Here is a 16,233-nt window from a genome sequence, read left to right on the forward strand (position 1 = left end):
GTATAATGGCCATATCCATGTGTATCAAATGCAGTACAGTAGAATAGAAGTACACGCTGCACCATTGCGTTTTATTACTGCACAAACATCAAAGGACTTTGTTTACATTATGTTGACTTCTGTTATTGTTGTGGCAAAGATAAGTGAATAATATAGACTGTTAATCCTGTACAAAGTTGCATTTATTGTTCTTGAGTGAAGTGTGGGTCTCACTACTGCTTTATTTTTAGGTATTTCATGCCATTGTTGCCACATATGCAAAAAGGTAAGTTAGGTTTTCGAGCGCAACATTAAAACTATTAAAAGATCCACAAAAGTTCATATTGTTAGAAATGTAAGATAATTTATATCATTATTATTGGCATAACACTTTTTGTCATCAAACTATTTCTATTTTGATACTAGTTGTTAATATATAAATATTAAAAATACTAGCTGTTCATATAAATTAGCCGGGTTTGTAAACGTGCCCTAACTGACAGCCCAGCCGTCATGGGCGCGGCTGTCAAGAGAGCTTTCCGCGCCAACCTGAGCGTCGGTCGTCGGTCTTAACATTATCATGTACTTAATTAACTCAGAAATAAATCAATTACTCAAGACCTAGTGCGTTTTACTTCTTTCAATATCAAAACAGACCAGAGAGAGTTCATATCAAATAAAAAAAAACCCGGCTGTGTTTTTCTTAACTCTCATTTTAGTGACAAACCCAAGTCATTTATTTTTTTAATATACCCTGTATCACTTCCAGTCCCACTATGGACATTAATGAAATGACACTTCACGTATAAATCGGTAAAGCGAATAACTCTTGGGCGTGCCCAAAATAGATATACATAGCCCTTTTATTTGATTATTCTCGTTTTCAATTTCAATTCAAAATTAAAGGAGAATTGAAAAAAAATCCCACCACAAAATTGGTTCAAAGCTAAAAGTATTATTTCCACAACAGTACCTCGAACACAAAATAAACTGTCAGTTTTCAATTTTCATTTCCCGTAGCTTTGGGGTGCTAACTCACATAAGTACACTTGGACTCGGAATCGACGAATATTTTTCCGACGGAACGGAGACGGTATAATGCATTTAGGATTTAAGGCTGTTTATTTATGTTTGTATGAATACAAAGGAATTTTCTAATTTAACTCAAAACAGCTAAGCTGGTCGATATATTTGAGGTTTTCGGTAAACGTTATATGATTTTTTTAATAGATGTTCAGACGTATTCTAATTTTAAATATAGGATATGAGTTCGATCCATATCTAATCCAGATCGAATTCATATCCTATTATTAAAAATAGAAAACGCCAGTTTGACGCAGTAAATGGCGTTGTTATACTAATTTATTCGTTTTTTTTGCATTTTATGTTTCGTGAGACATTTTAGGTTTTTTTTTCTCGATTTTCTAATGAGCGAACTAGGTATTTAAGGTAATCTCCAATATAGAGATTGTAACTGAGTTCGGACTGTATCTCAACACTGAAATGAATATAACAGATTAAAAAATATATATATTGTCGTTTATATCATAAATACCGTAAAGCAATTAGCATTATTTCTATTTTTAAACTTTGTTGTTGTGTCATTTTTTGTTCGTTATGTTTGAAGCTTTCTCATTTTATTTTGCTTATTTCCCAAATTTCAAGCATTTCAATTTTAATTTTCAATTTTCAAGCAAAAACCTACACTATGCAGTGGAATATGCTCCAAATTCTCGAACAACTTGTAATGCGAATCGTTGCAAATTACATTTCGTCAACTATATCTTAATCCACGTCTGACTGTACACGCCTCAAGGGATAGTCAGTCGCCGTACAAGAGAAATTACTTCAAGAAACTATACACACCGCTGTATACAGTTATATCTCTTGTTCGAAATATTGTGATTTCAATTTAGAAGTTTCTTGTTATGGAGATGGCTGTGCGAAATTTTGTTTTAAGTAGGTACCTAGTGTACCTACTTAGTTATTATAGTGTTATTACACGGTGTAACACGAGGAAACCGAAAGATTTTAACCACACACTTCTAAGGCCAAAAGAAGGAAAAGAAAATATATGAGATTAAGTAAATTTCCCAATTTTTTTTTAATTTTTGAAGGGAATTTGTACATGTACATAAAAAATTTATGGTATACTCGTAATTGGCACTGAAAATGAATTTTTAGATTTTTTTTTTAAACCTAGTTTTAGCAAAGGTTATTTGTCACTTTTTGACATCTATCAATAACGATATACAGGGTGATTCATGAGACGTGAGCAGGACTAAGCCTACACAATCAGTTAATGTTAATGAACCGTTCATCATCATATTTAAGTAAAACAATCTCGCTTTATTTCTGTTATTTAACTTTTTGGGAAGGACAAATTTGATAATCTACAATCATGGACACCTTACAACACTTAATTAAGAAAGATAAAACCTCTTTAACCGTTATGACAGCAGTTTGATTATGAAGAAAACAAAATGTCACACTTGAGTGAGATACGATTTTTCAAAAGTAACCAGACTCCGATGACATTCAATTTGTCACTTGTTATGGATAAAACAAAGAGGGTGACCATATATGGCGTAAATAAATTAAAACATTTTTTTTGAACAGTAAAAAATAAAAGAACGTTAATCTCACAAATACTGGTACGAAACAGTTGCTTTTAACTTACTAAATGCTCAAGCTTGATCCTGCGCACGTCTCCTGAATCATCCTGTATATACTACGCCCCATAATGCCATCATCGCCATCAAAAAGTCGTTTTATAATATTGCTATTAACTCTGAAACTAGGCGAAATCCAGAAAAAAATATAGTATATTTTAGTCTCTAAATGTGATCAGGAATACACTGTTAAAATCTACACGTGTATGTAAGGTTCATTACGTACTTGTTATCTGACTGACGTAGGAACAAAGTTTTACTCTTACTCTTAATTTTTTTTTTCGGTTTTTCCGGGGGTCTACAGTATGGGGTTCTTCAAAAAAGGAGTGTACAAGTTTTTAAAGGGTCGGCAACGCGCACGTAACACCTCTGGAGTTGCAGGCGTCCATAGGCTGCGGTGACTGCTTACCATCAGGCGAGCTGTATGCTTGTTTGCCACCGTCGTGGTATAAAAAAAATATTGCAGACCTCAAGCAGTTTACAATACATGTACAGAAACATAAACAGAGACAATTGAATAGAGGTAACTACGCAGGCGGTCTTATTGCTTAAGAGCGATCTCTTCCAGATCAGGGCTCGGCACCGGTTTATTTTTAAATCCCGAAATAGCCCCATATTTTTAATTATTTTATACTCTTTACTTTTATGATCCAGTCATACGATCATGTATTTATGTAACAACTTCGCATTATTAGAGAGTCCCATTAAAAATGAAATAATAAACCAAATAATGAAAAAGAACGTAATAATACCGGTTTTTTTTTAATGACGAAAAAACCGGTTCAGAGCGTTGTTCCAGATAACCTTTGGGGAGCGGAGTAAAGTAAATTAGAAGATGCAGTACATGGCGAAGAGGAAAAAATGAAATAAAAATTCGAACTACGAGTAAATACTACCATACGATACAAAGTATTAATATGAATACACATACATAAATTATTTTATTCTATTTTAGGAAATAAAATTTTGAAAATGATTTCACTCTTAATAATCTGAGATGCTACCTGCGGGCACATACATCGTCCCACCTCCAACGGTTTAATGTAAAAGCGGGCACAGCGGCGGAAACTGCCGAAAGAGCCTCGGTAGAGAGTACCATTTTGTACCATTTGGCGTCGAAACTCTAGGTCCATGTGGTCCCAGCGCGCACAAGTTTTTTGCAGAAATCGTGAAGCGTCTGGTTGACGTAACTGGTGACCGAAGAGCTGGCGGCTTCCTCGCACGACGTATCAGCATTGCAATACAACGAGGAAATGCCGCAAGCATCCTTGGTACAATGCTTCGAGGGCTTATTTTAGATTTAAGCTATATAAGTATTATAGTAACAACACTGTATTTTTTATCGATTATGTATACTATTATTGTAAATAAAATAAATAAAGAAGAAAATCCTAATATCTATCCTATATACCTACCAAAAATATATTTTTGTGGAACTAAAGACGAGGTGCGTTAAAACTTACCTCTTTAAAAATACAGCCCTAACGCTCGTATTACCATAAAATAGAGTTCATATTTGTTAGTTCAGCCGAACAAAAGCAAGGGTCTACCTTTGCTCTGAATAGGTCGTTAGTGCTCGTTATGTTCCTTGACATGTGCTGAAAACCTAGACTTCAGCTCTTCAAATTCTCGGGAGAGTTTCAGTTGTATTTAATAGTAAAGATTTCGACGTATTATTGAGGTAGGTACACTATAGATTTAATAAGAGACGTTTGTACGCTTTTATTGTGGGTACTAGACTAGCGGCCCGGCCGTATTTGAACAATGCTTCTAAGATGTCACAGCGATACGATACCGATCTGTCAGTGTTAAAAAACCATCATTTTTGTTGAAGAAATGTAACTTTTGATACTGACAGATCGGTATCGTATCGCGGTGACATCTTAGAATCTTAGCATGTTCAAATATAGAGCAGGATCCCAGAGCCGCCAGACGTTAATTATTTTCTCATGATTCAAATGTATGGGATAATATAGTGTAAAGTGGCTGATAGACGGGCGAGTAAGTTCGCGAACTTATGGCTCGACGACTTTTTTCGCTTGTAAAGTACGCGTACTTAGGCTCACACACGAGCGAAAAAGGTCGTCGAGCTGTAAGTTCGCGAACTTACTCGCACGTCTATCCGGGACTTTAGTATGTACTTTTAATGTCTGCATACTTGCTATATTGACCCGATGGCCATTTGTCCGGTACAGGGTGCTAAAGGTAGGTAAAAATATTACTAACATTTCTTAAATTCTCACGGCTGATTTTTACGTATGTTTTAGAAAATATTGTTAAAAATTGATAATCGATATTGCCAGACCATTTCCGCCGGCGGTAACTATTACCAGACGCTTTAAAACTGGCAAAAAAAATATTGTTACTTTACTTACATTCTCACTCTTGATGTTTATATATGGTACTCAGGGAACTATTACTATTACATTTTGTGAGTAGCCACACCAATTAGAGGGCCCCAACCATCCCCAGACCCACATACATAAAGTTTATATGTGTGTCTGTCTGAAACTTTATCTGGGTCTGGGGGATGGTTGGGCCCCTCCAATCGGTCTGGCTACTTACATATATAAAAATCAAAACCGAGAAAATAAGTAAAATTACAATATTTTTTTGACAGTTTAAAAGCGTCTGGTAAAAGTGACCGCCGGCGGAAATGGTCTGGAAATGTTCAATATCAATTTTTAACAGTATTTTCTAAGGCATACATAAAAATATTAAGAAAAGTTAGTAATATTTTTACCAACTTTTAGCACCTTGTACCGGACAAATGGCCGTCGGGCCAATATAGCAAGCATGCAGACATTAAAAGTACATACTATATTATCCCGTACATTTCATTCATGAGAAAATAAGTAAGGTCTGGTGGCTCTGGGATCTTGGCCTAATACTGCCATAGCTTTTACCATATTTTAATTATGTAGCTTCTCTTTGAGTATTTTTTTGTAGCAGATTGAGCAAATCTTTGCGTACATATGGTAATCGGATGACAATGCAATATTATGATGACATAGAGCTGATCTCATGATGGAGACAGGAGGTGGCCATCTGGTCATGGGAACTCTGTAACAATGCCAACTAATTGTGTTCGGGGTTGTTGGAATTCTCTTGATTCGTATTACTTTTTTTTGTTATGGAAAGAAAAGTATAGTCAGTGATAACAAGTTGTACCAAAAATGGGATATTTTGCCAAAAACGGAATTTTTGCCAGAAACTTGTGTTTCAGTAGCGTAAGTATTACAGTCAAATTATGAATTCCTTCTTGTTTACTAGATATTAGAGATTTTCAAAATTATCTCGTTGTTTATGGGATGGCACCCAAATTGTATAATAAATTACCCAATTCAATAAGAGAATCTGAAATGCCTGTATTTAGGAAACATTTATTGGACTTTTTAGTACAAAATGCTTTTTACTCTTTAAATGAATATTTTGACCATATTCCGCATAGTTATTAAATTTAGTGTAATGTAGTATACATTAAATTAATTTTATTTATGAATATAAGATTTGTATGCCCGTTAGCTGGCTGAATACACTGTTCTTTAAAATGTATTTGATAACATCCACTTGACTGTATTCTAACAAATAAATGATTTGATTGATTGTCGAAATTAACCTAATGCACCTATGTATACTTTCACTAATATTAGTATATATGTCGGCGGCCGATCCTAAGATCAGGCAGATCGTAATGATCCTGTGTAATATTTCGATGGCATCGGCAGTCACATTAAACCAATTGCTTCAGATGCCCGAAGGGCAAACTGTCCAGAAATAGGAGTCTTCGTTAACTCAGGGAACGAGACAAAGATTTTCACGTTTCACCATATGCCTAGAAATTTCACGATCTGCCTGATTTTACGATCGGCCGCCGACATAAACTTACATTACTACGCTTAACAGCCGTAACCGCCATTTGGAAAACGAGTTTGAATTAGGAATTCGTTTCGCGAGAAGACGGTACACAACGAAGTGTTTTCGAGGATAATTCCTCTACCCCAGTTTTCATGTATGTACTAGAAGAAGCTAAACCCCTGTGGTTTTTAAATAGCAATTGCGATTATATGCGAAATTTTGTCGGCATACCAAATAAATTTATAGGCAATTATTACACATTGATACATATTTCCGAGGTTATATAAGAAAGATTTAATCACCCCTTATTGATTTTTGTTTTCAATCACCTTCCTCGTGTTATCCCGGCATTTTGCCATTTGGGGTCCTCTTGGCAACTTATTCCAGGTGTGGACGTATGGATTACGGTCAGAAATAATTTATAAAGTTGGAAAAGTAAAAATCACTAGTTCGAAAAAACCAACTTTGCGAATGCTAAACAGCTACGTAAAGTATCACTTTTTGAGAAACTGTATTAAAAAATATTTAAAAAGTAAATTACAAGCTAAAATGCATGTTGCCGAGGCCTACTGCTGCTTTTTTCAAACCTATTTTGCAGAGTAGAATTCAATTACAACTGACATTACATTTTTCACATTCCTTTTTTCATTCAAAACAGTAAATTGTTTCCCTTGACAAAACAAAAAAGCCTATCAAAAGTTATCCGCGGGCACCCTTCTGGCGTTAATAAAGGGAGAATAAAGGCAATATATCTCTGGGATTAGATTCCTTCTAATCAGGGAGTTTTCCTTTTTAGCCTTTGCGTTGAGAGAGGTCATATATGGTGGGAGCGAATTGTTGAGCGGTCGTGTAATGAGACTAACGGCCGTATTCGAACAATGATTATAAGATGTCACAGCGATACGATACCGATGTAGGTAGGTATGTATAGGTGCTCCCTTATTTTTTAAATAAATTTTAACTTTAAAATAAGAAACATACACCTCACTCACAATATACATACACCTGCATTTTAAATTACATTAAAATACGTATATCTTATGGTTTCCGAGTAAAATAAAAGCTGTAAAAGACAGAGCGTCGCGCGGGCGGACGGACAGACGGACATGAAGAAACTATAAAGGTTCTGTTTTTGCTATTTTGGCTACGGAACCCTAAAAACCTAGAACCTCCTTTTTCAAATGTCGGTTTAAATTGAAATGTCCTTTCACTTGAAGCAAAATTTGTGCTCAGTCACGCACTGTGTCCTGCCAGGCTGCCACACTCATGAATATTCCTACGTTTGACATAGTAAAAGCCTTATGCCTGGCATTCAACGCCTTGCTTTGTACCTAGACCGGCTAGGTTCTAGCCTATTGACTAAAAAGCCTGAAACTGCTTTCGGCATTTAAATTCGAATTGGAATGGCAGAAGTTAAGGTGTTCAATTCAGTTTGTCTAGAAAATAAAATCAAATAAATTATTATACGTATAAGGTTACCCTGGAAATTTTAATCGCAAAACAGTCTGTAGGAAAGGTTAAAAATATCTACACAATTTTTCACCTTATTTCAACGGATGAAGGTGTAAATTGTATAAATATTTATGATCATAATTGTTTTTTTGCTTAATTATTAAAGCGCCTGATGGATTATTTAAGCAACGATACGTCTAACATGATATTCTAGGAGTTATATTTTTTAAAGTAAAGGTAAAATAAGGTGATTTTTGAAAAAAACCGGGTCACTTTAATTCTCATAAGCGGTCACAAAATTAGCTATTATATATTTTTGTCAAACTTCTCGTGTTACTACATAATTTGATTACTATGAATGTATATTTAACTGTAATTTCAAAGTTGCATTTGCATTATTTATACTACGTCGGTGGCAAACAGGCATACGGCCCGCATGATGATAAGCGGTTACCGTAGCCTATGGACGCCTGCAAATCCAGAATGTTATATGCGCGTTGCCGACCCTAAGACCCCGCACCCTCGTTGAGCTCTCTACATTCTGCATTTTAATGTGGCTCTAAAATCTAACCTTTAATAACCCTTAATAAACCTTTAATAATAATAAGAGTCCACGCATGGCACTCAAGGCACGCGTCTTCGTGAATGACACGATCTATACAACAATCCGAATCCCTATTCGGATTTAACTAATTGTCGTTTTGATCTCATTTTGATACCTACGACCCTGATTATCGGTCACGCCGATTGGTGCATGTGAAATAGAGTGAAATTAGTCCGTGAAATGCGCTCATCAACAAGACAATTGACATTGTCGTATCAATTCGAATCTTAAAGTATAGGGAGCGTGCATGAACTGTAGGAGGCAGCAAAGGAGCCGTCAGATTTTTGGCGCGAGGCGTAAATGTGATGTTTATTGTTCCGATGTAACCAACAAGATGGCAGAGCCTACTATGCACAAGAAAACACGCTGGCAGACTCTCCAACGCGCACGGTCCCTTCAGTTCACGCTACTCATAGCCGGCAATTTTGTAACTTTATTTCTGTCGGTAAAAAGTAATATTCTGCAGGTTCACTTAAAAATAAAACATCTCGACACGTAAGTACTCCGTGAAAGCGGCGCAAAGTTCTGAACAAGTTGTATTCGAAGAAACTTTCTGTGTACGAACATACCCTTGTAACCGCAGACATGTTTCTACGAGTAAATAATTAGATCAGGGTTAACACTCTCGCACTTATATGGAAGAGTGATAGAGAGAGATAACTACGCTACGCTAGGGAGCGTGAACGATTGGCATCTTGTCTACGCACCCAGTTCTTCGGTTGCCAATAGTACCTAATGTTTTATGAAGACAGAATTTGGGAATAAAATTTTCAAATTTCAAAATTATTTATTTCATGTAATTTACACACACAGAAATGTAAAATATTAACGTGCAACACATACACATAACACCACATAAACACATTAAAAGTACACAAATAGAGTGATACTTATAACCAAATAGCCAAACTAGTTAATTTTAGCTACCATTGTATTACACTTAATACCACCGTCGTAATCGTAACGTGAAAAATGTATTCACTGTCCATTACCGTTCTGTTATACAATAGTTCTTGTAGTAACGAAACGGCCAAGCCACATATTTTGACTAAGGTGAAGATTGTAGAGTTTGTGAAGTTAGAAGCTTGGCTTTACTCATGTAAACACTCATGTAGACAAATGGACAGACTGACAGATATGGCGAAACTAAGGGTTCCTAGTTGCCTACGGAGCCTTAAAAATGAAGGGAAGGTTAAATAAAATGCAATGAAACTTTTAATATTTAATAGTAGTTACAATTGAGTATTCTATGATATAGTATGTATAATAAACAAAAAATAGCAATGGAAAAAGTCCACAAAGTTCCATATTACTTCTGTTTTAATAACTCATAGAATAATTCTTTGTTTGTATAAAGCGGAAATAAATAGGTATATTCCACACTTTTTGTACCTATTGGCTATAAGGATTTTCTTCATTTTTGTCTGGCGTAATTATTTCTATTTCAGGAATATTGCCCAGCCCCACACCAATTCTATACTTTTCAGAGAATTTGACTCTGCACTGTAACATCTTGTCTTTAAAGTGGAACCACAAATTAGTACTTTGTTTCTTAGCTATAATATTATTATATTTATCAAGCATATAATCCTCATAGTTGTTATATTTAGCTCCAAACGCACCGACTATATCAAGCTTGTCTGTTTCTGAATCCACTTGATATATTAGACCATGTCTATGTGAATCTATCACATATACATCACCATTGATATCTCGAAGTACCTTGAGTTCAAGTCCCAATAGTAATACGCTTTTGTCTTCATTCGGTTTTTGTTTGTAAACCTCATTTTTAGTAGTGATATACATATTGCTAAATTTGTCAAAAGTAACGCTCTTTACTTTGATGTTTCTAAAAGCAGCAACAGTTTGTAAAGGCGATGATGTATCTGTGACAAAGCATAGTTCCTTTCCGCTGTTAATCCAATATATTGTTGCATTATAAGACCACATATCTTTACTTTTTTTAAGCACATCGATTTGAGTTTGACCCTTGTAAATTCTGTAATACGGTCGATCGTAATACTCGTTATAAAGTTCTCCAGTAATTTGATCTATTGTTAAATATTGTATTTCAAATGTTCCAACAGTAGGTATAAGATTCACAGTATAGTTATCCAAATTAATTGATTCTATGGAGCCATGTCTTATGTAGTATAGAATGTTGTTGTTGATATCGACGGAATTTGGTGGGACTTTGTCATTTTCTGTAATGTTTAGTGGATCAGGACCGAGGCAGTGGCCTTTTAAGCAAATATCGCAGTTTGATGCCGAGGTTGTGGCCAGGGCCATACAGAATAACAGCCAAATCATGGCAATACACTATGAAATATTCTGGAAAGATCACCTACCGAGAGATTCTTCAGCTAACACTCTGAAAAAGACCGTAGAATGGTTAAAATCACAAGAAATCGTTGGAAGAAGGCAGCAAGATAAACGGAGATCTATGAGCACTGTTGTACGTTTAAAAATGCAACAAATATTCCTTTTTAAAATAAGTTTGTAAATGAAGATACAAGTTACTTACTCGAAAGAACTAAGTAAACAAGTTGAAAGTGTGACGTGCTTCTGTTGTGAGATAAAGTTTTGATAAATAAAGTAGATCGTTATTTATTGCAATCCACAGGTCAAGAGAGACAATGTATAATGATACCGTTCGTCAAGTTAAAATTAGGTTTGCTGTCCGAGGGTTCAGTAAATTTATTTTTATAAATGTATACAGTATGAGGACTCAAACCCGTTAATGTTTAGGTCGTACTGAGCAACTTTTACTATGAGCCAACCAGGAAATCGCGAAAAATAGTCTGTTGCCAAAACTCAGTTCTGATGATGGGATCCATGAGGAATCGAGGAAATCTTCAAATGTGAAAGGCATACGGTCATACCTATAGTGGTTTTTGTATTTTCTTTAACAAATCAAGCATTTACATTTAAAAAAGTGACATTTGATGAAGTGGAACTGCTGATGATGATCAGAATGGAACTCTTTAACCACGCATAGTACACGTTTGGCGATTTGTCCTCTTTGTTAATAATTATCTGGTGCTTTATTTCATGCATGGCATATTTGCATAATTTATTTTAAATACAGTCGAATACCCTATTGCGGGTATCTGACCAGTTAACCATAGGGCAAATCTGAAATGTGTCAAAGTGGGTGCAGTGACAAAAAAAAAAACATGTTACCTCCTTTTCTAAGACGTTTTCGTAAGACGCTGTCTTTTTAATTTCATTCTATGAAAGCCAAAATCGACAATAATCGTTCTTTCACCGGTCTCCCTCATTGAAGTCGGTTTTTTTTTTCTTAAAAATTATTTGAAATTTTGTTAAAGTATTATGTTAAGCATAGTGCCTCAATTCATTTTGCACTGGTTAGGCGTATGTTATTTCAAGATAACAGATATACGTCTCAGACGGCAGAACGGGTTTGAGTAATTTTGGTCAGTTACATACGCTATAAATACAGAGTCCGAGTCTGAACATGCTTTGCTTTACAGCAAGTACTAGTACTCGTAGTATGGCGTTCTGTTCTGAGGAAGCAGAAATTAACCTTGATATATTTTTAAACGTTACTAAAAATGTATACCTTGATTTTGTTTTGTCTCATGAGTCAGATAACTCGCGATAAATACAGGAATAGTCCAAAGAAAACAATGAATAATTTGCTTTCGAAATATAACGAACTCTTATTTTTTTCTGATACGAAACAGAAAAGGGGTTATCGCTATTCAGAACCGTTGAAACAAGGTTAATTGTCTGCTCAAAGTTTATGGTAATAGGCATTGAAATAATTAATATTATAACTGAGAGTATCTTTAAAAAATGCCATTTTCATTAATTTCGTATTTTTTCATAAAAGTTGTATTTTTCAACTCAGAATTACGAGCTCTTTCGATCCAAATGGAATAAAAAAAATGTCTCATAGTTTTTTCCTATTGTGTTACTATTTCCCCATATACTTTGTATGGCGGTAACAAAAAGGAAAGTTTGAAAAATGTATGGAAATTTTGGGACAGTTATCTCCTGTAAGGATGAAAAGGGCAAGCGATCCTGACTAGAAATAACACAAAAGTAGCAAAAATCGTCACGTAAAACAAAGTGGCAAAAAAAGAAACGACCAGTACCCCTAGTGTAAATTTAATCGACATCATAACGTGACGAACGCGTTTGCGTTAAGTCTCATTTTGTATAGGATTTTGAGTTTCCAAAACGTCCCGCTTGGCGCGCTCTTTCTAAATCACATACAAAATGAGACTAAACGCAAACGCGTACGTCACGTTTCGAAATCGAATTTATTTACACTAGGGTACACAACACAGGGGTACTGATAAAGTATTATTGAAGACTAGCTTTTACCCGTAACTTCAACTGCGTGGAATGGTCATGATGACTGTGAAAAACAATCAACAGTCCTTCCCCGGACCTCACACTATCTCTATACCAAATATCATTTAACTCAGTTTAGCGATTTAAGCGTGAAGAGGTAACAAATATACAGTCAGACAGACTTTCGCGTTTTTAACTATACATTACTGTCTGCAACATAAATATGCGACGCACGTAATTGTATAAATAGCAATGTAAGCAATAATAGCCTATAAATAAGTTATGTTTAGTTTTACCCGCTCTCTATATACTTGTAAGTAATAATACAACACATCTTCGGCAATGTTTGGTTTTACTTAAACTCCATTCGACTCTCCAACTATCAACCTATTCGAGGGATGGGATATTTTTTTCCTACGTGCTTTACGGTCATCTTTTCTAAATAAAAATTATATGATAAAAAACAAAGCAAATTGAAAAGTCAAAAATCGCCTTTCAAAGCTCTTTAAACCGATATTTATATGCTTGTGACATGTTTGTAACTTTTTTTATCTAGCGCAATATGAGTAGAAAGTCTGCCACATTGTTTTTATCTAGCGCAATATGAGTAGAAAGTCTGCCACATTGTTTTTAGCTAGCGCAATATGAGTAGAAAGTCTGCCACATTGTTTTTATCTAGCGCAATATGAGTAGAAAGTCTGCCACATTGTTTTTAGCTAGCGCAATATGAGTAGAAAGTCTGCCACATTGTTTTTAGCTAGCGCAATATGAGTAGAAAGTCTGCCACATTGTTTTTAGCTAGCGCAATATGAGTAGAAAGTCTGCCACATTGTTTTTAGCTAGCGCAATATGAGTAGAAAGTCTGCCACATTGTTTTTAGCTAGCGCAATATGAGTAGAAAGTCTGCCACATTGTTTTTAGCTAGCGCAATATGAGTAGAAAGTCTGCCACATTGTTTTTAGCTAGCGCAATATGAGTAGAAAGTCTGCCACATTGTTTTTATTATGCATGTCAATCGTGACATATATCGATATTTATCGATCGATATTTGTTCCTGAGTCATGGGTGTTTTCTGTGTGTATAAGTATTAATTTATCTATATACGTATGTATGTCGTCGCCTAGCACCCATAGTACGATCAACCGGAAAAGTGCATGGCGCCTTTATCAATGAATAAAGTGCTTGGTTTCCTGAATCTAAAAATTAGTGATAGGTTATTTAAGAAACGGTTAAAGGAAATATTAATAGAAAAATGTTATTATTCAATGGATGAATTTTTTGATGATAATAGTCTGGATTGTGAAAATTATTGTTTATGAATTTTATGATATTATTGATTAATTATTGTTATTTTTTTTATTTTCGTATGACTGATGATTACCAATGATTTTGTAAATATGCTTCTGCATGAATTATTTATATTTTAATACTTATATACTTGTTTTGACATTTAATTATTTCAAGAAATTAATGTAAATTATAATTTATAATTTTAAGTCCTAAATTGTACACCCTAGCAGGGTATCATGTACCTACTTGACTATATTTAAGACCAAAATGTACAAATGAACATGATTCAATGGAATAAATGATATGATATGATATGATATGAATTCATTCATAATTTCTTGTCGCAGCTCACACAAGCTTTGCTTATTTTGGGGCTAGGTCGCCGATGTGTGTAAGATTGTCCCCAGATTTTTTTGTTACACTCACTGTTTTTTTTGGGTGGTAATTTAAAAGAAGGCTCGATGATCTGAAAGTAGTATTTTAAAGCATTGGACGACACCTCAATCAAATACAATATAAGCGCAAAATTAACTACCTACAATTAAATAGTGTTAACGCGTGAAAGCTATCTGGTATTTGCAGCTTCCAAAGCTTTATTTTATTGGGGCTTTCATAAGCCGAATATTGTTAAATTAATTTTGAATTAAATACTTACGCTTTTGAAAAATTCATTAAAGAGATAAACTGTTGAAAGAGGCAACGGCTTAGCAACACCTACTTTTTCTGGAAGAGATCGCTTTTTAGCTATAAGACCGCCTGTTGTCTATTTTTCTTGTATCTTTTTACTGGGGTGTGCCAATAAAGAGTATTCTATCTTTCTTCTATCTATCTGTTGGTGGTTAAAGTAGTAATATTTACAGGGGAGGTAATTTATACATATAAGGTGTTAACAAATTAGATATTTTACACTAAAATAATTAACTTTAAATCAAGAAAGCTTTTCATATATATTTTTTTGTTTTCATTTACCGCAAAAAAGAAATAAATAATAATTATATCTAAAAATAATCATCAATTCATCATGTGCATTTAACTGACAAGATGTTAAACAATTTCTCTTATGTCAACAATTGTGACGTTTTCAACTAAAACTACTGGGTTGATTTAATTTTGAAACTTTATGGAAATAGCGTCTTATTGACAACCGACTATAAGTCAAAAGAGGTTCCAGAATCTGTTCAAACAGGCCTCATTTAATTTATCAGGCTGTTTTTACGTAGCAATTTTTATTACAATCTTTTTCAAAGAAACATTAGGTATAAAGCCTATAACGTTTCATACTTAAACATACTCCAGGAATCGAGTACTATCAGCTGTAAAAATATCCGTAACTTATTTGTTACTGTTAGCACCATTTTTCAGGAAATTCATTCAAACGATTTGTTTCTGTTTTTGGTACTAATTAAATGTCAAAAATCAACTTTTAAATGTCGCCTAGTAATGTGTTTAAACGCGAACTTCTTACATCTTAAGTTAAGATTTAAGGAGTTGGCGTTTAAACACGGTACTGTAAAGGCGGTCTATCTGCGGTAGGGAATGTAAACGCTCGAGGTAGATTTCTGATAATATATAAATATATTTTTTCTTCAATTTGTAATAACACAAATATCGACTACCATTAATGACTACCGCTTTCGGAATCAATCGCCTGCAGATCTTTATTCCTTCAGCAAGGTGACAGTTCTGAATTCAAATAATCGTTGCCATTTATCTACCTACTATGTGACATTTAAAAGCTAGAAAATTAGAAGTTAACAAAAAACCTACCTGTATGTGGCTAAAAGGAGGTATTCTGTTTTAAATTTAGCTAGTCCGGTAGCTAGTAAAATCCGGCGATCCATATTTATATTTAAAAAATCTAAAATTACACTGTTATGATATGATATACACGGTAACGTAAAAATTAAAAAAGTAAAAATTCAATATAAAAACTACTATCTTGCGTTAGCCCCTCTTAATGAATAGCTAGAAGTACGACCCGATTCGAAGAATGATTAAGACACGTTTAAGATTTTGGAAAGATCTTTAAAAGTTCGATATCTAAACGACATGTCA

The 16,233-nt window shown here is 34.5% G+C and overlaps 1 protein-coding gene across 1 annotated transcript; it reads right to left on the reverse strand.

Annotated features, from left to right (window-relative positions):
- Nucleotides 1-9,774: 9,774 nt before the first annotated feature.
- Nucleotides 9,775-11,844, reverse strand: LOC133531194 (uncharacterized). Its single transcript, XM_061869328.1, has 2 exons — nucleotides 11,090-11,844; nucleotides 9,775-10,936 (listed from the first exon to the last, which is right to left on the reverse strand). The coding sequence occupies exon 2, from the start codon at nucleotides 10,873-10,875 to the stop codon at nucleotides 9,958-9,960; it is 918 nt and encodes a 305-aa protein (XP_061725312.1). The 5' UTR covers nucleotides 10,876-10,936; nucleotides 11,090-11,844; the 3' UTR covers nucleotides 9,775-9,957.
- Between the last annotated feature and the right edge of the window lie 4,389 nt (nucleotides 11,845-16,233).

This window comes from Cydia pomonella, chromosome 24, assembly GCF_033807575.1.
Source record: "Cydia pomonella isolate Wapato2018A chromosome 24, ilCydPomo1, whole genome shotgun sequence".
In the NCBI taxonomy this organism is placed as follows: Eukaryota; Metazoa; Arthropoda; class Insecta; order Lepidoptera; family Tortricidae; genus Cydia; species Cydia pomonella.